The sequence below is a fragment of the Capricornis sumatraensis genome, chromosome 13, assembly GCF_032405125.1.
Source record: "Capricornis sumatraensis isolate serow.1 chromosome 13, serow.2, whole genome shotgun sequence".
In the NCBI taxonomy this organism is placed as follows: Eukaryota; Metazoa; Chordata; class Mammalia; order Artiodactyla; family Bovidae; genus Capricornis; species Capricornis sumatraensis.
This window is the reverse complement of record NC_091081.1, coordinates 73478805-73500831: the sequence shown is the minus strand read 5'-3', so window position 1 is coordinate 73500831 and position 22027 is coordinate 73478805. Positions and strand designations below refer to the sequence as shown.

Below are 22027 nucleotides of genomic sequence, written 5' to 3'. Positions count from 1 at the left end.
AAACAAAAACAGGGTTAAGAGAAGTGGTAGTTTGAGGTCAGATAATCTCACCATTCACTCTATTTTCATAGCATTGCACTCTGACACAAGCCTTCACAGTGTTTTCCCTGCAAGACCCAAGTTGAGGGTCAAGGGAAACTGTAGATTGGAAAAAGAATTACTTCCCTCATCAGAAAAAAAAAAAAATCTTACAAAACAAACGAAATATATGGGCAGGAGCAGGGAAGATGAATTGTCTGTCACAGTCTTAATCTAAGACATACTTGAAGAGATGGTCTTGGGAAGTTGAACTTTTGCAAAAGTTCTGTTTCTATAGTTGACTTTGACAACTGTGAACAGGCTCATGAAACCAGAGTACACAAATATTAAGTGATGTACTTAAAACATCGCAACAAAACAGCATCTTTTAGGCCAAAGTAATTTTGATTCAGTTCTCTAGGTAGACCAGGTGAAAAACATTTGTCTGGCCTCAACTTTCAGATGGCTCAAAAACTGTAAGAGTGGTGAAAATCTTCAGGAATACAAACCGATCTGAGGTTTCTGCTGACATTGTAGTGTTTATCTCCTCTGGCAGGAAGTCTTCCCTGAGGCAACTACAAAAGTACCAGTTTGGTCTGATAGTATTATTTTCCACAGTTGAATTGATAAAAATGGGTATGGTGAGACTGTTCCATCTAGGTGCCAGGAAGCTCAGCAGTAAAGAATCCACCTGCCAATGCAGGAGACGCCAGAGACTTGAGTTCAATCCCTGAGCTGGGAAGGTCCCCTGGGGAGGAAATGGCAACCCACTCCAGTATTCTGGCATGGGAAATCCCATGGACAGAGGAGCCTGGTGGGCTACGGTCCAAGGGGTCACAAACAGTCGGACATGACAGCGCATGCACCTTTACCTTTATTTTAGGTCTAAAAAGGGCGGAAAAGATGGAACAGGACAAGATGCCTAGACGATGAATAAATGAAATTTATTGAATTGTCAGAAACTCTCAGGATAGCATTTTACAGCACTCAGAGTATCTAAATTCCAAGATAAGAATACCATATTTACTGGAAAAGAAGAACTAGGGGGAGATTCATTTTGGTATAATGCCATACACTTCAGGAGTTCAGAACACAAGTGTACAAAAGAAAGTGTTGGGAACAAGGTTAGACTTTCATTCTTACATTCTGCTCCCCACAAGTGTTTTGCTGCATGTCAACAATGTAAGGAAGATTAGAAATAAAACATCAAAAACAATATTAGGTTGCAGCATCAATTCTTCTCTTAATTGCAGCCATTAAATTAAAAGATGCTTAGTCCTTGGAAGGAACGTTATGACCAACCTAGACAGCATATTAAAAAGCAGAGACATTACTTTGCCAACAAAGGTCCGTCTGGTCAAAGCTATGGTTTTTCCTGTGGTCATGTATGGGTGTGAGAGTTGGACTGTGAAGACGGCTGAGCGCCAACGAATTGATGCTTTTGAACTGTGGTGTTGGAGAAGACTCTTGAGAGTCCCTTGAACTGCAAGGAGATCCAACCAGTCCATTCTAAAGGAGATCAGTCCTGGGTATTCTTTGGAAGGAGTGATGCTAAAGCTGAAACTCCAGTACTTTGGCCACCTCATGTGAAGAGCTGACTCATTGGAAAAGACTCTGATGCTGGGAGGGATTGGGGGCAGGAAGAGAAGGGGACGACAGAGGATGAGATGGCTGGATGGTATCACTGACTCGATGGACATGAGTTTGAGTGAACTCCGGGAGTTGGTGATGGACAGGGAGGCCTGGCGTGCTGCGATTCATGGGGTCGCAAAGAGTCGGACACAACTGAGCGACTGAACTGAACTGAACTGAATAACCTCTTAAAACAATGTTTCTCTGAAACAATCCCTGTCAGCAGCAATCAAGGTAGATGTCTTAAGAGCAGCTTAATTGTCTCTATGTCTTATAATTCAAAATATAGAACTCAGTTTTAAAAGCACATGAAAGCCCTCTTAATGAGAGCCCCAACATAGATGTTTTTCTCTGTTAATTGTATAATTGGGGACTTTCCTTACATGCCCACGGTTCATTGTTTATATCCAAGAAATTTTCCTGAAATAAAACTGTTCCCTTGAAAAAGAAAGGCTGACGATTTAAATTCCCATGTTTAGTAACAGTCCTGTAGTGTACTCAGGTTCAATTTGTCCTTCTCTGTATGTTTATGGAGGTCTTGTAGCTGAGGCCATGGGCCTTGTGCATGTGGGGTGGGAAGAGAGGGTGAGATTGAGCCCACGGTCAGCATGAGTTTATTCCAGCTGATCAGACTGGCCTCTGTTTTTTCCTGCTTACAGCTCATCACTGCCATTCCATTTCTGCTGTGCCCATGCTTGAGACTCCCATTTACAGGGTTCCTTTCCATCTTTCTCTTTGTCCAGTTTTCGCTTATGCTGGTCCCCGGGCTGCCAACGCCCCGCCCCTTCGTTTGTCCGGCACATCGGCAGTGGCTCCTGCTCCTCCCACTTCCCCTGGGAACACCCGGTGATTCTTTCTCCTAAAGCTCGTCATACTTCACACCACTCCTTCCTTAATGGAAGAAGAACTTGCAGTTCCCTGAAGGCAAGGACAACATTTCTTTTCTTTTCTATGTTGTTAAGATTTTTTATCTATTTGGCTGTGCTGGGTCTCAGTTGCTGCATGCGAACTCTTGGGGCTTCCCTAGTGACTCCGCGGTAAAGAATCCACCTGCCAATGCAGGAGACACAGGTTCAGTCCCTGGGTCGGGAAGATCCCCTGGAGAAGGAAATGGCAACCCACTCCAGTATTCTTGCCTGGAGAATTCCATGGACAGAGGAGCCTGGCTAGCTACAGTCCATGGGGTCGCAGAGTCAGACATGACCTAGCGACTAAACCACCACCAGGGGAACTCTTAGTTGCAGCATGTCGGGTCGTGTTCCCTGACCAGGGATTGAACCCGGGCTCCCTGCATTGGGAGTGTGGAGTCTCAGCCACTGGACCGTCAGGGAAGTCCCAAGGACAACATTTCTTGTTCCCTGGAGAAGCCCCTGTCCTAGGGCAGGGTCCTCAATATGTATGTGTTTAATTGAACACAATGGGATGGAGGGAGAAGAAATCAGCCAGAGCAGTGCCCTGACCTGAAAGTGTTACATTAGAGACACGGTGAGGCTGCCTCCAGGTGGCGCAGTGGTAAAGAATCCACCTGCCAGTGCAGGAAGACACAGAGTCGTGGGTTTGATCGCTGGGTCAGGAAGATCCCCTGGAGCAGGAAATGGTAGCCCATTCTAATCTTGCCTAGAGAATCCCACGAACAGAGGAGTCTGGTGGGCTACAGTCTAGGTGTCGCAGAGTTGGACACAACTGAGCAACTGAGCAGAAGGCTGCATCTGGACAGGAGCCAAACTGGGGGTTCAGCCTGAGGCTTCTACAGGAATGTTTTTAAATGTCACTTTGAATACACATGATACCCTTCTCTCCAAGAACTTGAAGGGCTTTCCATCGCAGGGTTTAAGCACCCCAACAAACCAGGGGTGGGCAGGAACTGTCCCTACCCTGTAGATGGGAACATGGAGATTTCCCCTTCCTACCAGAGAGACTAAGGTCAACGGGAAGGTCTGACACCCAGAGATCCTGACTGCCAGGCCGACACTTTCCCTGGGATGTGGTGTCCTCTAAAAGGTGTTTATCATTTTTTCTCTTTTCTTTCAGAACTCAATCAATCAAATATAAACTCTTGGGCTTGTATTTGATAGTGGAGGCCAAGATAAAATACAGTCAACCTTCAGAGAAGGCAATGGCACCCCACTCCAGTACTCTTGCCTGGAAAATCCCATGGATGGAGGAGCCTGGTAGGCTGCAGTCCATGGGGTCGCTAAGAGTCGGACATGACTGAGCGACTTCACTTTCACTTTTCACTTTCATGCATTGGAGAATGAAATGGCAACCCACTCCAGTGTTCTTGCCTGGAGAATCCCAGGGACTGGGGAGCCTGGTGGGCTGCCGTCTATGGGGTTGCACAGAGTTGGACATGACTGCAGTGACTTAGCAGTAGCATACTGTGCCCAGCTCTGCTGATCCAATTAAGGTACTGGTGTTGGTGTATTAATTAGAGTGCTATAATATCGTGAGTTAACTATGAAAACTTGTTGCATTGCAATTTGTTTTGGTTGTAAAGATTTGCCCTGGAAGCAAGAGGAGTAAATGAATGAGGTTTGACAAACTTATGGTTCATGGGTTATGGGGGGGATAAACTGAGTGACTGGGATTGACATATGCATACTGCTGCTAAGTGACTTCAGTCGTGTCCAACTCTGTGCAGCCCCATAGACGGCAGCCCACCAGGCTCCCCAGTCCCTGGGATTCTCCAGGCAAGAACACTGGAGTGGGTTGCCATTTCCTTCTCCAATGCATGAAAGTGAAAAGTGAAAGTGAAGTTGCTCAGTCATGTCCGACTCTTAGCGACCCCATGGACTGCAGCCTACCAGGCTCCTCCATCCATGGGATTTTCCAAGCAAGAGTACTGATGTGGGGTGCCATTGCCTTCTCCACATATGCACACTTGTGTATACAAAACAGATAACTAATAAGGACCTAACTCCAATACTTTGGCCACCTCATGCGAAGAGTTGACTCATTGGAAAAGACTCTGATGCTGGGAGGGATTGGGGGCAGGAGGAGAAGGGAACGACAGAGGATGAGATGGTTGGATGGCATCACGGACTTGATGCATATGAGTTTGGGTGATCTCCGGGAGTTGGTGATGGACAGGGAGGCCTGGCGTGCTGCAATTCATGGGGTCGCAAAGAGTCGGACACGACTGAGCAACTGAACTGAACTGAACTGAATAAGGACTTAGAGCACAGGAAATTCTACTCAATGCTCTGTCATGGCCTACATGGGAAAAGAATCTAAAAAGACTGGGTATATGTGTAACTGATTCACTTAGCTGTCCAGCAGAAATTAACACGGCACTGTTAAATCAACTATAGTCCAATAAAAGTTGTAAAAAGAGGAAGAAAGAATAATGAATGAGGACATCAGGGGTGACGCAGAGAGAAGGAAGGAAGGAAGTGCATGAGAGGATCAAGGGGTCAGAGGGGCCGTGCTGTGCTGTCTGCAAGTCGTAAAACACATGGCCCAAAATAGCTACCCAGTCCTCGTTATCTAATTATGTCTAATTATATGTTCTTGGCCCCAGGGAAGTGGGAGACAGGCACATACCCCGGACAGTGCAGTGACAAGCCACTTTAGAAATGTGGTTGGAGACACAGCTCTTGTGGACGCGGTACACACACCCCCACCCCCCCATTCCGGCCACTGAGGATAATCCAGGATAATCTGCAGATGTTTTCCTCTTCACCTGTTCACCAGCCCAGAGAACTCTGGGTATCAGAGAGGCTGGGGAACTTCAAGGGAGACTTGCTTTCAAAGGTAAGGCAGCAACTCCTCTTTGCTGCTTAGTAACTTGCTTTGCTGAATCTCAGTCTCTTTACACTTCATTTGCACAAGGCTCGCTGCACAGCAGGAAAGTTCTTTGAAGGCTAAACTCTTCTCCCAGCCCTGCAGACTGTTAGGCTTCCTGGGGCAGGGCAGCCAAAGTGCTGCCCAGTGCAAACTCAGGCCTCCCTGGTTGCTGGCCCTCGGGGCCATGAGGTCAGCACAGATAGGATTCTTCTGTGAGCCTGTGAGGTCCTGTTATCCCCATGGGAAAAGCAGTGAGGAAAGGGCTGGTCAGATGGCTGATGGGGGAAGCCCAGGGTCCGGGGCTAGTCAGCAGATTGGCCCCGGGACCTCGTGCTCTGGCAGCCTCAACTGTGAGCTCAGCCCGCCTTAGGGGAGGAATCCGAGAGCTACAGTAAAGTACAGTGACAAGAAGCCTGTGCTAAGGGATCCCTGGGGAAGAAAATGCCCAGAACGTGCAGCTAGCAATTTAACAGAGGATCAAAACACATAAATGTGAGGTTTACATTATTATCAAAAGGTCCTTGCAGGTGAAGAGGAAAAAAGCACAGATTTCTAAAATACCCACCAACATCAAACATGCAAGGTTCAGAGAAATGAAATGGAGTGTTCAAAATGTAGAGAAAGAGGCTGGGCCTAGCTTCGTGATGGCTCAGTGGGTAAAGAATCTGCCTGCATTGCAGGAGACACAGGAGACATGGGCTCAATCCTAGAGTCAGGAAGACCCCTTGGAGGAGGAAATGGCAATCTAGTATGCTTGCCTGAAAAATCCCATGGACAGAGGAGCCTGGCAGGCTACAGTCCATGGGGTTGCAAAGAGTCAGGCACGTCTTAGCAACTAAACATACGCACAGCACACACAAAATACACATAATTCCACCTCTGTATTATTCCCAGAGTCCTGTGTGGGTGCTGGTTGTATAAAAATGTGCAATGAAATATATCTGCTAAAATATTCATCTCTTGTCTATTTTGTTCCAATACAAAACTTTATTTTTTTAGAGAACTATAAGGTCAAGTGGCTTCTCATTAAAAATAATTTCAAGTTTTCACAAGACTTAAGAGCAGTATTTTTAGAAAGAAATGAAGCTTTTGACCAAATATTTCAAATTTTGACCCCTCTACTGAAAAAAATAAATGGATTAAAAATGCCTTTGAAGGGCAATTACACTACCTTGGAAAGGAAGGTAGATTTTAAAGTAATTGTTTGTTAGAAGGAGACTAAGTACCCAAAAGAAATGAAAAAACCATTAAACTGGAAAATATCTTACCTTGAGAAGTTGAGGAAATGAACATGTCGGGTGAATAAATAGGGCTGTTCGGCAGTACTTATATTTTTAATCAGTTCCATCTATTAAAAAAAAGTACAAAATTAGCATATATAGGATTTAATTTACCAAGCTATATTAAGCTAAAGGTTATCTCCCCAACTCTTTTTTTCCTTACTTACTACTTCTTGAACCGAGGCTAAACAGCTATGCTTTGTGCAACATTTATGAACTTTACATAAGGCTCCTTACTAAATAAAATAAAGAAGCTCTTGCAATGTCCAATCCTGAATTTAATTTAGTTAATTGCCGTCATGAAATAAAAGTGACAGTTTAAGTAATTTTAACTGGAGAAGTCAGTGTGTTGCTGTTCTGAAATGCAAGTAAGAAAATGCCTTTAATCCTCTCCTTTAAAGTCAAATCAAGACAAAGGTTAATGCTTAGTTTACATTTCTATAATGATCTTACTGGGAAATACAGAAGCATTTGAAACTATTTCTGCAGAATTGAAAAGTAGAAATAAACTGAGGCACTATCTCATTATTTTTCCCTTTGATCATAAAATTTACAAAGCAAGTATTTCAGAGGGAGCACGTAACACCCCCCCACTCCCCAAAAAATGTTCTCAGGTTTTGGTGGGTGGTCATCTGAATTATTTATTTGCAGTTATCAGCAAGGCAAAAAGTAGTTTTAATTTGTACAAACTAACATTTACAGTCTTCTGGAACATGTCATGATGCAGAAAATGTTTAGTAAAATCTGTTAGAAATTCCAAGCATTCTTATGACTCCCTGACTTCCTGAATTCCACTTTCCTTAGATTTTCTTATTTGCCCCATCAAAGCTGACACTCTGGAATTTTTAAGAAGCACATTGGAAATTGCTACTTTGGACAGACATCAGAAGGGCAGGACTTCATATTTTATGAAATAGCTCAAGTTGAAAACTGGAAACAAAAATGGTCATTCATGTGTTAACTATAGTAGCAACAACAATAAAATCGGAGTCTGGAACTCTAGGTTTGTCTCAAGCGTGACGGAAACCTGGTCTGCCTTGTTCCCTCCTGTCTAGCTCAGAGCTGACACACACGGAAATGCTTCATAAATATTTGATAAATGAATTAATTCCAACGAGTCCATGACTTACAGATGGTTACACTAGGATGTTGTGGCCTAAACCCTTTTATTAGATACTCATGCTCACAACGACTGTTTGAAGAAATGATATTGAATTTTAAAAGCAGATGACTTGCAGTTCATAACCCAGGGCTTCTGTTCGTCAGTGGCAGGCATGGGTGAATAATGGTCTGCCTGTCCCCAAGCTTGCATGTAAAAGGAAATTGAATCCTGCCTCTTTATCTTCTGTTTATCCTTTACAACCCCCCTGCATGCTCCAGCTCTTATTTTTGGTTAATAAAACTTCCAGCTTCTTTCACATTATGAATTTTGATTTTTGATAGATCTACCAGCAGAATTACTGATTTGGAAGCACAGCCGAAGGTAACTGATTGCCAAGGTTGTCTGCTTAGAAGCGTAACTGTGTGTATGTTTAAAATAGTGACCATTCAATGCCTTAATCTTTAGATTATTTTTCTTCAGCTATTTCTCTGTACACATAAGAGTAATATGAGAAAGCTCTCTAGGATTACACAAGACTGGAAAAATGGGTCAGAAGAAAACCTGTTTCCTTCACATATTCAACATTATATTACATTCTCTAAACACATGTCAATGTGTTAAATTTAAGGGAAGAACAGTAGTGGTTAGATTTTGAGAACAGTGTCATAATAGTCATAAAGCTGTCTATTTCACAGGGAAAAATGGATTAGTGATGACAAAGCATAACTCTTTCTAGACATCTCTTTAAATAGAGAATCAAAGTTACTAATGCTTGGATTTATCGCATTAGTGTAGGGTAGTCAGACTGTACATTTCAGCTGCTCTCACGAATTTTGTCCTGCACACGAGACAGGAAAATCCACATGAAGCAGCACAATCTTCAGTCCGCGGCATCGTGTTCACGGTTTGTGAAGATGGTTTCATTTGACCATCTTCACAAACGCTGTGCATGCTAAGTCGCTTCAGTCGTGTCTGACTCTTGGCGACCCTATGGGCTGTAGCTCGCTAGGCTCCTCTGTCCACAGGATTCTCCAGGCAAAAATACTGCGGTGGGTTGCCATGCCTTCCTCCAGGGGATCCTCCCGACCTAGGGATCAAACCCGCGTCTCTTAGATCTGCTGCACTGACCGGCGGGTTCTTTACCACTAGCGCCCCCTGGGAAGCCCTCACAAATGCGACCCTTCCCCATTTCGAGTGACAAGCAACCGTCTCCTGAGCGCCTGCTGGCCATCACCTGAGTTCCCCCCTGGTTTTCCCAACGCTGCCAGCAGCCTACCTTTCTCTCACCTGAGTCTTATCTGTGTGAGTGGCAAGGACATTACTTAAAATTATCAGAGAAACTAACTCTCCTTTGTCTTGGCTCATGCAGGACCACTGCTAGCCTTTATTTTTATTCCACCGAATTCATTCATTCATTCAGCATTTATATTGGGGGCTGCCAAGCCCCGGAGATCAAAACCTGAATAAAATCAATGGGAAGACATAGAAAGACAAGACAGTGGAATGTGTCCTAATGGTATCCCCAAATCTACCCTGGCCAAAACCACACTCTTGATCCTCATCCATCTTTACTCCTTTCCGGTTAATGGTTCTCTCCACCTCACATTTGATTTGGGTCTTTCCTGGACTCCCATATTCAATCCCTTGCTGAGTCAAGTTAATTTTATCTTTACTATCTCCCTCAATTGACTCGCAAGATCCCACATCCTATAGCCAGCCAAACTAGACTCCTCCATATTCCTTCCATACACGATGTCCAAGACTGACCATGTCCAAACTCAGGCTCAAGATTCTTCTTCTAGAATGTTCTTCCTCTTCTCTCTGCATGTCCAAATTCTTATCACTCTTTACAACTAGCTAAAATGCTTGCCTCCTCCAGGTAGCCTTCCTGAAGTTCTCCTTTCATTCAACAACCATTGATTTTCAACTATGTCAAGCCAGGTGCCACTCTGGATTGTGGCTTTAAAGATAAAAGATTTGGTTCTTGCTCTCAGGAAGCTCAGAGACTTGTGGAAGAAGTGGATGAGCAGGCAGGTATCATCATGTGATAATGATCATGGGGTAGAAAGCAAGGAGGTGGGATGCCTGTCCCGACCTGCAGATGGACAGGTAATGCTTCTGTGTGGAGGTGTTTCTCAGCGGTTTCCAAGGATACACAGGAGTCAGTAAGAGAAGAAAGGGACTCACAGTATGGCAGACAGAGTGACCAGCAGATGCAAAGCACAAAACACAAAAATGACTTGGCTATTAAAACTGCCAGGCGGGCAGGCACGGAATCAGCAAGGCAGTAGACAAGGCTAGAGAGGAAGGGAGGAACTGGGTAACTGAGGGCCTTGCTGGTCTCATGAAGGATTTCGACATTTATCCTCTGGGCGATCCACAGCCAGAAAGGATTTTTTTTTTTTTTTTCTTCTCTCAGATCTAAGGTCAGGTGAAGAATGTGAAGAAGAGAGTAAGGATTAGAAGCAGAAGGTTTAGTGAGGAAGACAGAAATAACCTCAACAGGAAATGACGAGGTCATGGACTCATCACTTCTCAGTGTGGTTCCCATACCAGCTACATCAGTATCACCTGGACACCTGCTTATGTTGTTTAGTCCCTAAGTCGTGTCTGACTCCTTTGTGACCCTATGGACAGTAGTCTGCCAGGCTCCTCTGTCCATGTGCTCACCCAGGCAAGAATACTGGAGTGGGTTGCCATTCCTTCCCCAGAGAATCTTCCTGACCCAGGGATCGAACTCGTGTCTTCTGCATTGGCAAGGAGATTCTTACCACTGAGACTCCAGGGAAGCCCAGGACATGTGTTTAATAAGAACACAAATTCTCGGGCCTCACTCCACACCTATGGAATTAGAAGAAACTCTGGAGGTGGGGCCCATCAGTCTGCGTTTTAACAAGCATGCCAGGAGACTCTAAGGCTCAGCAGTTTCAGAAACAAGGAATGAAGTTCATGGAAGGGAAAACAGATGGAGAGATGTGGGTACATTAAGGAGGGAGACTGCTGAGACTTGTAGCAGCTGGCAGCATAAGGGAAGGAGAGGGCATGGTCAATGGAGCTTCCTTCTTAGTCCTGGCTGGGGTCTGAACATGTGGTGGTACCCATTCGTGGAGATGGGAACACTGCAGGAGGAAGCAATCTGCCTCCAGAAGGGAGGGGAAATGGGTTTCATTTTGAACATCATTGGCTAGAGATGACATTGTCTTCTTTAACTTCCTGCAGCACTCCGAGAATTTCCCAGGACATGCTCCGTTTACATTACATTATAGCTGGGTTTGTGTCCTGGCTTTGAACCAGATGGAAAGCTCCTTGAGGGTGGTAGCCAGATTTTATTTATCCCCCAGAAGCCAAGCCCGGGTGCCTACATAGAATACATACCTGTAACTGTTTATTCAATAAAGTACCCGCTCTGGGGGCTTCCCAAGTGGTGTTAGTTGTAAAGAACCCACCTGCCAATGCAAGAGACGTGGGTTTGATCTCTCAGGGTAGGGGGGTATTCCCTCAGAGGAGGGCGTGGCACCTCACTCCAGTAATCTTGCTTAGAGAATCCCATGGACAGAGGAGCCTGGTGGGCTGTATAGTCCACAGGGTTGCAAAGAGTCGGACATGACAGAAGTGACTTAGCATGCACGCACAGACACCCTCTAGAAAAACATTTTTGGAGTTAAGAAATGTACAGTTCACTAAAGACAGAATTATCACCAAGACTCTGAATTTAGGCTTTCTGGGACAGATTTGTGCATTCATTACGTGGTGTCACATGGAGCTAACAGTTTTACTATGTCACCATCTAGGATGTAACAACACAAAACAGACTATCCTTTTCTGAGTGTTTTCCAGGCTATCACTGAATCAAGATGCTCTTTATGTACATACTGGCATTTCATCTTTAAATGACTCCATGAGTTAACTATCATCCAAGGTTTACGGATTAAGAAACTGAGGCACAGAAAAGCTGCAGAGATTGCTTATGATCTCACCACTACAAGAAGGTGGAGCCAGGATTTCAACCCAAGTCTATCTGACACTAAAAATGCTGCTGCTTATCACTAAACTGCAATCTCCTCATTCCCACTGCTTTTTGATCTGTATATAACCTGTTAAAATGGGAGGAAGGGGTCGGTTAGCAAAATAACTCTGGAGACTAAAGAGGGTTTATAAAGATGAATTTTCTATCTTTTATGTGAGGGGTTGAAAAATCAAAAGAAAGTTCTAACAGATGGAAACGCATTAAAAGTAATAAAAATAAAAGCATCAAAATATCAGAGAGAATATTTTTTAAAGTTCTCGGTGGGAAAATAGTGTAACAAGCCAGGAATGAATTTAAAATACTACAAATAAAAAGAATGAAAAATAACTCTGTAATGGAATGGATCTAAAAGAAGAAGTTGAATCACAGCACATCTGAGAATGAGATAGAACTGAAGTTTAAAAAAAAGAGGCAAGAATCAAACAGAATTTATAATGCAGAGGATGTGCCAGGCAGTAGCTTTTAATCTTTTGCTTTCAACCTAACTGGCTGAGATGACAGAGCAGAAAACCTTTACCTGCTGTTCTATGAACACAGCTAGTAAGTAAAAGACTTCCTTGGGAGATGCTTGTCAGCAGTAACTGACAGAGCATTGACCCTACTCTGATCGGAGTTCTTGCGTCACTCGTAAACAACTAGATGTCCCATAATTTTGCACATCTTAAATGAAAGAAAAGACATGCTTTTACACATCAAAGCCAAATAAGGAGTAGCTCAGAGGAGAACTCCTTGGCCCTTTAACCTCAGAGGCCAGGAGGATGGCTGTGGGCTCTGGTTACCTTTCCCTCTTCTTCCTGCATGAAGAAAGCCCCTCTCTGAAGGAGGTAGGATGGTCCTCCCACCTTCAGCTCCTCGCTAAGGAGTCAGTACAACACATGCCTGCAATGAAGACGACAACCACCAGGAGGAGCAATGATGTGACCAAGGCAAGGAGGCTGCATCTGAACAGAGAAAATCAGTCTCGTGGCTACAACTTGAACCAGAGGAGAAAACATTTTAATTTTTCAGAGCTTGTGGTTTCTCCCTTTTCCCCTCTTTTCTCTGCACTGAGTTTTCACTAGCAGACTCAGATTTTTGTTGATAGGACTCCAAGATAAGACCTTGTTTGCAGCACTGGGTGAACTTAGCCCTGTGGCGTGGAGATGGACTCAGCTAATTTTGGTTTGACTCCAAAGTCCGGTTGGAGCAGCTCTGATGCCTGTGGACACATCCCTCCTACTCTAAGGTCAGGGAACTCTGAGGGTCATTCTAAGGAGACTTTTCCAAAACATCTCAAGCAACAGTTAGGCTTCTGGGATAAATGTCTTCAGAGGTTTAAGGGATTCTCGGGTAAAAGAGGAATTTTTCTTGTTTAGTGGAGGATTCCCTTTAATTAAAGGAAAATTTTCTAATAATTAGAGCCTTTCCTGCAATGATTCTTCACTAGAATTGTGCCTGAGCATTTCCTGGAGAGTTTCCTGCTCTCCCACAAGATACAAATACCTATGTACCACCATTAAGAGTATAACTCAGAATTTCATAGTAGGACCTAGAAATATGTGTGAAAAGCTCCTGAGAATATTCTGATGCCCATGATGGTTAAGAACCATTTTTTTACTGACCTCCCACTGCCCATGAATAATGTTCTATCTTCTTAGCCTAACATTCAAAGTTCTTTGGGATTTGATCCCAGTTCATTTTCAATTCTTATTCTCCCACATCTTCTTGGGCATTTGGTTTTTTTTTCTTCTTAAAGGGGTTATAATACTTTCCTAATAATGTTGCTTAAAGGATTAAAATGAGATGCACAAATGTCTAGTATGCTGTCTGATGCTCAGTATACAACAATAACAGTAGGTCCTCAATGAATATTCATCACAACAAATAAACAGTGGTGGGACCAGCCTCAAAAATGAATGAGTCAACCTTTGCCTTTTAACAGAGGCCAGTTGACTCTGCCTTAGGGAAGCCTGGGAGGAATCCCAGTGGCCCCAAGATGGTTTCCAAGTCTAATGTGGTTTCTTTCAGTGGGTTTTCTTTTCTAGAGTTGCAATGATTTGTAGTCACAGTCAGACATGGACTGTGCAGTGGCTGAGAGCAGTGGGGAAGGGAAATTAAAACACCATAAAGAAATTCTGTTTCTGACGAAGAGGGTACGGCACTCTAGAACACACTGACGTAGGGGCTGTATCCACTGTTCTTTGAATACGTTTCAAGATTTTAGTCATTTGAATGGCTAGTGAACAGAGTCACTGCAGATGTGGAGTTTATAGTGAAAGAGTAGCCTTTACTGGTATGACTGATGGAAGTGTGTAGGCTGGTCCGCCAGCTCTGAACTGTGACTCAGTTCTGTGGGATGCAATTGAGAGCCACAAACACTACAGAGTCCCCTGGCCAACTCAGACTGGGACACTTTAGGTGAAAGCTGATCAAACAGACTTTTTTGTTTTGTTTTTAATTAAAAGAATTCTCAGAGTCTTTAAAATGTGAATATTGTTGTGACTTTCCTAGAGGGGGACAAGGAGATAGCATTTCCCAAACTTTTTAAGTCATGATATTTTCATTTTTTTTCCCCCAATGTCTTAGGAGACTAAATTTCTCAGGAACACACTTAGGGAAATGCTGATATGATGGTTTTGACAAGGATCCTTAACCCTGGTGGCTCAGTAGTAAAGAATCCACCTGCCAGTGCAGAAGACACAAGTTCAATCCCTGGATCGGGAAGACCCCCTGGAAGAGGAAATGGCAACTCATTCCAGTATTCTTGCCTGAAAAATCCCACAGACAGAGGAGCCTGGCAGCTACACTCCATGAGGTCACGAAACAGTCAGACATGACTTAGCAACTAAACAACAACAACAACCTTAACTCTGAAACTCCTGTGGTGCTTGATCAAAAAAATAAAAATACAAACTTTTCTGAACTCTACCCCAGAATCTCCAGAAGGGCTACAGCAACTACATAATCATAAGGCTGTGCTGGGGGTTCCCTGGTGAGTCAGTGGTAAAGAATCTGCCTGCCCATGTAGGAGACACAGGTTCGATCCTTGACCCAGAAAGATCCCACAAGCCGCAGAGCAACTAAATCCATGTACCACATCTACTGAGCCTGCGCTCTAGAGCCTGGGAGCCGCAACAAGAGAAGCTGCCGCAGAGAAACTCACACACTACAAAGAGTAGCCCTTGCTTGCCAAAACTAAAGAAAAGTCCACAGCAAGGAAGATCGAGCACAGACAAAAATATATAAAAAAATAAACATTTTGTTTGTTTGTTTTAAAAAGATCCTGCTGTGCAGCCAGAGCAGATAGCCACTGCATTAGGAGGGTGGCTCCTGAATTCAGGAGGGCCCAAGTTCAAGCCCAAGTGCCATGGACAGTCAGTTTATTATATTTGGAAAGTGACTTCATCTGGCTGTCTTGATTTTCTCATCCATAAAACAGGAAATCGTACCCACTCACTGGTCTAGCTTTAGGTCCAAACAAATTAAATGAAATAATAGTAAAACGATTAGCACAGAGCAGGTGCTGCTATTTCAGTCTGGAATCCTCCATAGCTTCAGTATGGACTTCCCTGGTGGCTCAGCAGTAAAGAATCCACCTGGAAAGCAGGAGATGCAGGTTCATTCCCTGGCTTGGGATGATCCCCTGGAGGAGGAAATGGCAACCAACTCCAGTATTCTTACCTGGAGAATCCCATGGACGGAGGAGACTGGGGGGCTACAGTCCATGGGGAGCCAAAGAGTCAGACACGACTGAAGTGATTGAACACACACATAGTATAAATAAATAAAAATATTTATAAATAAATAAATGAAAATAAAAATTTTTAGTATAAATAAAAATTGGAAATGTATTTGCTTTCTCCATCTTTTAGGTTCATATGCCAACAGTTTTTGCCCTTCTCCAACAGGAATGAAATCATTTTGACTTCTTATGTCTGTGATATGCCTCTGACATATTGGCTTTTATTATCCTCAGAGCAGCATTCTGAAAGATAGGCTCAGACCATTAACAAAGATGGGTATGAGTCCTTTGGATATCACACCTCCTGCCTTCTGGAAAACGGTTCTTTATCTTTTAGGTTGTAAATGATCTCTGTTTTCTAAGAAAGTATCTAAACTAGCCCAAGCGATTTAAATCTGGTTTTAGAGCATAAATCAAATGATGTCATCCTGAGTTCCCATTATATGCCCTGCAAAAGGTCCAACATTTGGCCAGCACCAGCTGTCCATGTTCTTCTGTGGAGGCAGTTTTCTAAAATATTAACTTCAAAGGCATTTCTATTTCTTATAAGGGCAGATGTAATGGGATTTTTATTGATGTTGTAACATTTGCTGTCTTCATGCTCTCTTTCCTTTTTAATAATCCCTTCAGTGTCTTATTCCATGAAATAGATTTTTAAAAATCTAGTACTCAATGGGTTTGTGTGTGTACTTGTGTGCATGTGTGTGTGTGTGCATGTGTGTGTGTGTGTGTGTGTGTGTGAGATGACAGCTACCCTCCAGGGAGAAATGTATGTGTGAATTTGACTCTAGCCCAGAGAGATGGCATTGTGTATGGATGCAATGATACAGATGATTCCAGTCTCCAGTCTCATAAGCGGTTACTTTTCCAAAGTTCATTTGTAAGTCAGTAGTTTGGAACTTGGAACACATTTTCTCATAAAAGAAATGTTCGACATGGTGGAGAGAGTCCCGGGCCAGCCCACGAGAGTCCATTTAACTCGTACCGCACCAAAGCAGACTTGTCATTAACTCCATAGAACAATGTTGCCATGGGAACTACATTTTCAGAGTTCTATTCTTTCGTGTTAAGAACCACTGACTATAAAATTTTAACTCACCTCCTAAATCACATACTCCCCTTTCCTTCAATAAATTACCAAGAAAAGGGAGCTATTCACACCACAGATTATTTCTTGAATATATTAGGTTAAAATAAAAAATTTTCTCTACTTGTTTCATGCACTTTGAATCTTTAGAAAAAGGATGCATGTAATAAAGAAAGTTTCTTTAAACATTCTTGACAGTTGGTTTCAAGTCTTCCTTGAACTACTTCAGACTTGGGTTTCTTGTCGTGGCGTTTCCTGGCTCCCCTTGTATGTCACAGCCCAGTCAGCTAGCTCCAGAGAGGCAACTGTCACTATCCTTATGCTTGTTTTAACATCAGAATTGTTTGTTTGCCTTTTCTACCGTATCTATACCTTTCCCTTAAGTTTTTAAAAACTTGCCTTATAATTTAATAGGAATTGGCAATAACTAAGTAATGAAGTATATTCTAGGTCACACTGACCACAGGAATCAGAAATGTTTCAACTAATTACACACAGATCATGGCAGAAGTTGTATAAATATATCACAGAATCACAGGGCTGGAAAGAACCTTAAAAGATTGTCTAGTCTATTCCTTGGCTTCCAGACAAGCCAATCATTCCAAACAGATGAGAACTAACCTCTGTTTTAGAGGAAAGGATGACTTTGGCTTTAACCCTTTCTAAAAGACTTAACAATTTGTGTACCATTAGTAAATTATTCCAGAGAAGGCAATGGCACCCCACTCCAGTACTCTTGCCTGGAAAATCCCATGGACAGAGGAGCCTGGTGGGCTGCCATCTATGGGCTCGCATGGTGTTGCTGAGTCAGACACAACTGAGCGACTTCACTTTCACTTTTCACTTTCATGCACTGGAGAAGGAAATGGCAACCCACTCCAGTGTTCTTGCCTGGAGAATCCCAGGGATTGTGGAGCCTGGTGGGCTGCCATCTATGGGCTCGCACAGAGTTGGACACGACTGAAGTGACTTAGCAGCAGCAGCAGCAGTAAATTATTCTTCATTTTTAATCTACGTCCTTCCCTTTACAGTTCATCATAGGAAACAAAGTAGGTTGATTTGTTTAAAATTCCAGAGTGTATTCAAATATCATATTTTGTGCTTGTTTTTCTAGGGCCTTCCTGAACATCTTAGGGTCTAATATTCTCATTACTTTGCTCCCTCTGGGTTTTTACACTTTTCTGCAGTGGGAACTAAAGTCCAGATACTATACTTTCTTAGGCTTTAAGAACTGAGCATAATTTCCATACATAGGAACTTTTAAGTCTAATCTGATAGCTGACTGAAAGACTCAAAAGAAAACCAAATTTTTTATTTATAATAACATTCCAATAGTGTAGGCTATTTATTATAGTTGCTCTCTTTCAGGGAGTAAAAAGGGCATAACCAGCCCTAATTATATTTGTTCTTCAATCAGATAAGGAAATCAGAGAACCTACCCCATGAAAATTACTGATAGAATGTGATATCTTAAAATGTCACCGAATATAATTTTTCTATTGAGCACCTACCGCAGAACTTCTAAGTGAAAGAGTGAAAGTGAAAGTTACTCAGTCGTGCCTGACTCTTTGTGATCCCATGGACTGTATAGCACGTGGGATTCGCCAGGCTAGGATACTGGAGTGGTTAGCCTCTCCCTTCTCCAGGGGATCTTCTCAACCGAGGGATCGAACCCAGGTCACCCACATTGCAGGCAGATTCTTTACCAACTGAGCTATCTAATCTCAAAATTTTTTTTTGCTTATTGCTTATGACTATTTTGGAGAAGGAAATGGCAACCCACTCCAGTACATTTGCCTGAAGAATCCCATGGACGGAGGAGCCTGGTGGGCTGCAGTCCATGGGGTCGCGAAGAGTCCGACACGACTGAGCGACTTCACTTTCACTTTATGACTATTTAGATCTGTTACTCAGAGACCCTTTGATGGAAGTTTTCAAAGAAATGGGCATTTTGATCCTATACTGTGGAAGACAGTAAACATACAGACATTATAGCAACATACAGACATTATAGCAAGTGCTGCTGGCAGCCTTACACTCTCAAAACAGTCCTACCATTCCCTGTGACAAGAGAGACAGGAAGGCTATTGCATAGTCCCTGTGTGTGTGAGGTTTTGAATGCCTGAAAGGTAAAGATCGTGTAAGAAAGAAGTAGACATAGAATTAGGGTCTCACCCTAGTAAACCATGCACCTTGTTTATTCCCTAAATTTACCTAGTCACTGAGTGGTGTGATGGTTAAATTTCATGTGTCAATTTGACTGGCCAAGGGATGCCCAGGTTAAGCAGTATTTCCCGGTGTGTCTATGAGAGTGCTTCTGGAGGAGATGAGCATTTGAATCAGTGGACTCAGTAGATTCCCCTCCCCAGTGTGGGTGGGCCTCATCCAACCCCTTGAAGGCCCGAGTAGAACAAAATGTGGAAGAAGGAGGAAGTGATTTCTTTTTCCTGCTTCACTGACTGAGCTGAGGCATCTCATATCGTATTCTCCTGCCCTTACATCATGGGATTTACATCGTGGGCTCGCCTGCTTCTCAGGCTTTCACACTCGGGCTCGAGCGCAGTCTCACCAATGGCTTTGCTGGGCCTTCAACTTGCAGATGGCAGAGCGTGGGACGTCTCAGCCTCCATCATTGCATATGTGAATTCCTCATAGTACATCTCCATTCCTGTCTGACTGTCCATCTATCCATCGATATCTGTTTATCTTTTGATAGATATATCTCCATCTTGCTGGTACTAGTCTCTGAAGAGCCCTGACTTATCCTGCTGCTCCTGTTTAGTCACTTCAGTCGTGTCTGACTCTGTGGGACCCAGTGAACTGCAGCCCACCAGGCATCTCTGTCCAGGGGGATTCTCCAGGCAAGAATACTGGAACGGGCTGCCATGCCCTCCTCCAGGGGATCTTCCCAACCCAGGGATCGAACCCAGGTCTCCTGCATTGCAGGCAGATTTTTTTACCACTGAGCCACCAGGAAAGCCTGCCCTGAATTATACTATTCCCCCATTCTAAATACCTAAGAGGACCAAAGCAGCTTTTTGAGACCAAGCTAACAAACTTAACCCTGTAAAATGATTATGAGAGCACTAGGCCTAACTTGTCCACACTAACAAAGCATCTCAATGGAGACTATCAATCCTATTTTGGTGTCAGCTTACAAAATGGAATCTGTCTTCCCAGCTTCCTGGCAGAACCCAGCACTCCTATTCTACCACCCGAATGGCCCTCATATGGGTCAGCGTCTTAGGGTAGATTTGTTCCCAGGAGGTGGAGTAATTCTTTTGCTACCACTGAATAGGCCAAGAGCTGTTTTGGCGCCTCAAGATCCCCTGAACTTACCATAATAGGAAGCTCGTGCCCCCATCAACCAACCAGATTCCTGGCCCAAAGAGGGTTTTCTCTTTATTATAACCATAAAAACTTAGGACATTGGTGAGGAAATGCAAAGGAAGAAATATTAAAATCAAGTTTTCTTATTTTTGCTCCCAAGATGTCAGCATTCCCTATAGCTCAGTGGTGTAACTATGTGAGGTTTAAGCATTGCTAATTTTAGCTAAACAGACAATGACCATGTACTCTATCCCTCATTGGTCTTAATAAAATTATCCCTTCAGGGAAACTTCCTGGTTTACAGACTTCTGTCAGAACCCTCAACTTAAATTTCCTTCCACACCGTGGCAAAAATACAGTATGATATTGTAACTCTGGTATTCATTTGGTAGGGGTGGAAGGGTGTTCCGGAAGGCACCCACCAATTGTGCAAAAGAAGCAAAGACAACTTACTTGTTCATTCTTAGTAAGCCTGGTTTTGTTGTGAATGTCTGACGTGACCAAATTGAATCCGTGCTTCTCTGACAAGATTCTCAGAAGCAGGACGACGGTCCGACTCCCACACTTGCCCACTCTGTTGTACACCACCTGGCTCGGGAAAGGCAGCACCTGGGGACGAACGAGAGCAGATGAGAGGCTTTGGGATTGAAACACTGAGGATTCTTCCCTCAACTGCAGAATGATAAACATTTGGTCAAACTCGCAAAGAGTCAGACACGCCTTAGCAACTGAAGAACAACAGCAAATGAGAAGGGCCCATACGAAGCTAACGAGAATGGACACGATGAACCGGGATTCTTCTTCACAGTGTAACATGAGAGAACCGTTGGACTCCTCCATCTACCCTGACACTTAAAACTGGTAACATTTCATGCCATCTAGAATATTGACTGTGAAGTCACTGTTGTCTTTTTCTTCAGAACAAAATATATAAATGAAATATATGAATATGAATATAATATGAAAATATTCTTTTGAAAGTTATATTTTATTAGAACAATCTGTAGAGTGCTTGGGAGAAATAACAGTAATTTCAAAAATTGAGACATAATTTAAAAGCAATCAAATTCACCCTTTAACGTGTACAATTCAGTCAGTTTCAGTATATTCACAGAGTTGTGAACCATCGCCACTACTTAATTCCAGAGCACTGGAAAAGAAACTCCCCGAAGAAACTCCATACCCATTAGCAATCCCTTCCATTTACCTCATTATCTTGATTCGCTGAAACTATCTACTCTCTGTCTCTAGGGTTTTGCCTATAGCTTTCCAAAAATCTCATATAAATGGAATCACAGGACATGTGGCCTTTTGTGTCTGGCTTCTTTCACTGAGCATAATGTTTTTAAGGTTCATCAGTGTTGTAGTATGAATTGGTATTTCATCTCTTTATATGGCCAAATAATATTGCCTTGTATGGATAGGCCACCTTTTTCCTACTATGAGCAATGATGCTGTGAACATTTATCTATATGTCTTTGTGTATACATATGTTTTTGATTCATCTTGGGTAAATCCTCAGAGTAGAAATGCTGGATCATATGGTAACTCTATGCTTAATTTTTTGAAGAACTGCCAAACTGTTTTTAATATAGCTGCACCATTTTATATTCCCACCAGCAATGCATGAGAGTTTCAGTTTCTCCACATCCTTGCCAACACTTGTTATTGCCTGTTAATAATATTATTATTATTATAGCCATCCTAATGGGTGTGAAGTGGTATCTCATTGTGGTTTTGATTTGCATTTCCCTGATGACTAATTATGTTGAGCATATTTCATGTATTTATTGGCCATTTGTATATTTTATTTGGACAAACTGCCCATTTTAAAATTGGTTATTTGTCTTTTCACTGTTTTTTTTTTTTCCAAATTTTTTTTAACATTTTATTTTATATTGGAGTATAACCTGTTAACAATGTTGTGGTAGTTCCACGTGGACAGCAAAGGGACTCAGCCATACACATACATGTATCCATTCTCCCCCAAACTCCCTTTCCCATCCAGGCTGCCACATAACACTGAGCAGAGTTCCCTGTGCAG

At 43.0% G+C, this 22027-nt stretch overlaps 1 protein-coding gene across 2 annotated transcripts in view; it reads right to left on the bottom strand.

Moving 5' to 3' along the window:
• The window catches only part of UST (uronyl 2-sulfotransferase), a 313075-nt gene that overhangs the window by 98161 nt on the left and 192887 nt on the right, over positions 1–22027 (bottom strand). For both annotated transcript variants that reach the window (XM_068985017.1, XM_068985016.1), the window contains exons 3-4: positions 20437–20592; positions 6705–6784 (exon numbers count right to left, since the gene is read on the bottom strand). In XM_068985017.1, the coding sequence (XP_068841118.1) occupies positions 6705–6784; positions 20437–20592 (236 nt within the window). The remainder of the gene's footprint in view (positions 1–6704; positions 6785–20436; positions 20593–22027) is intronic.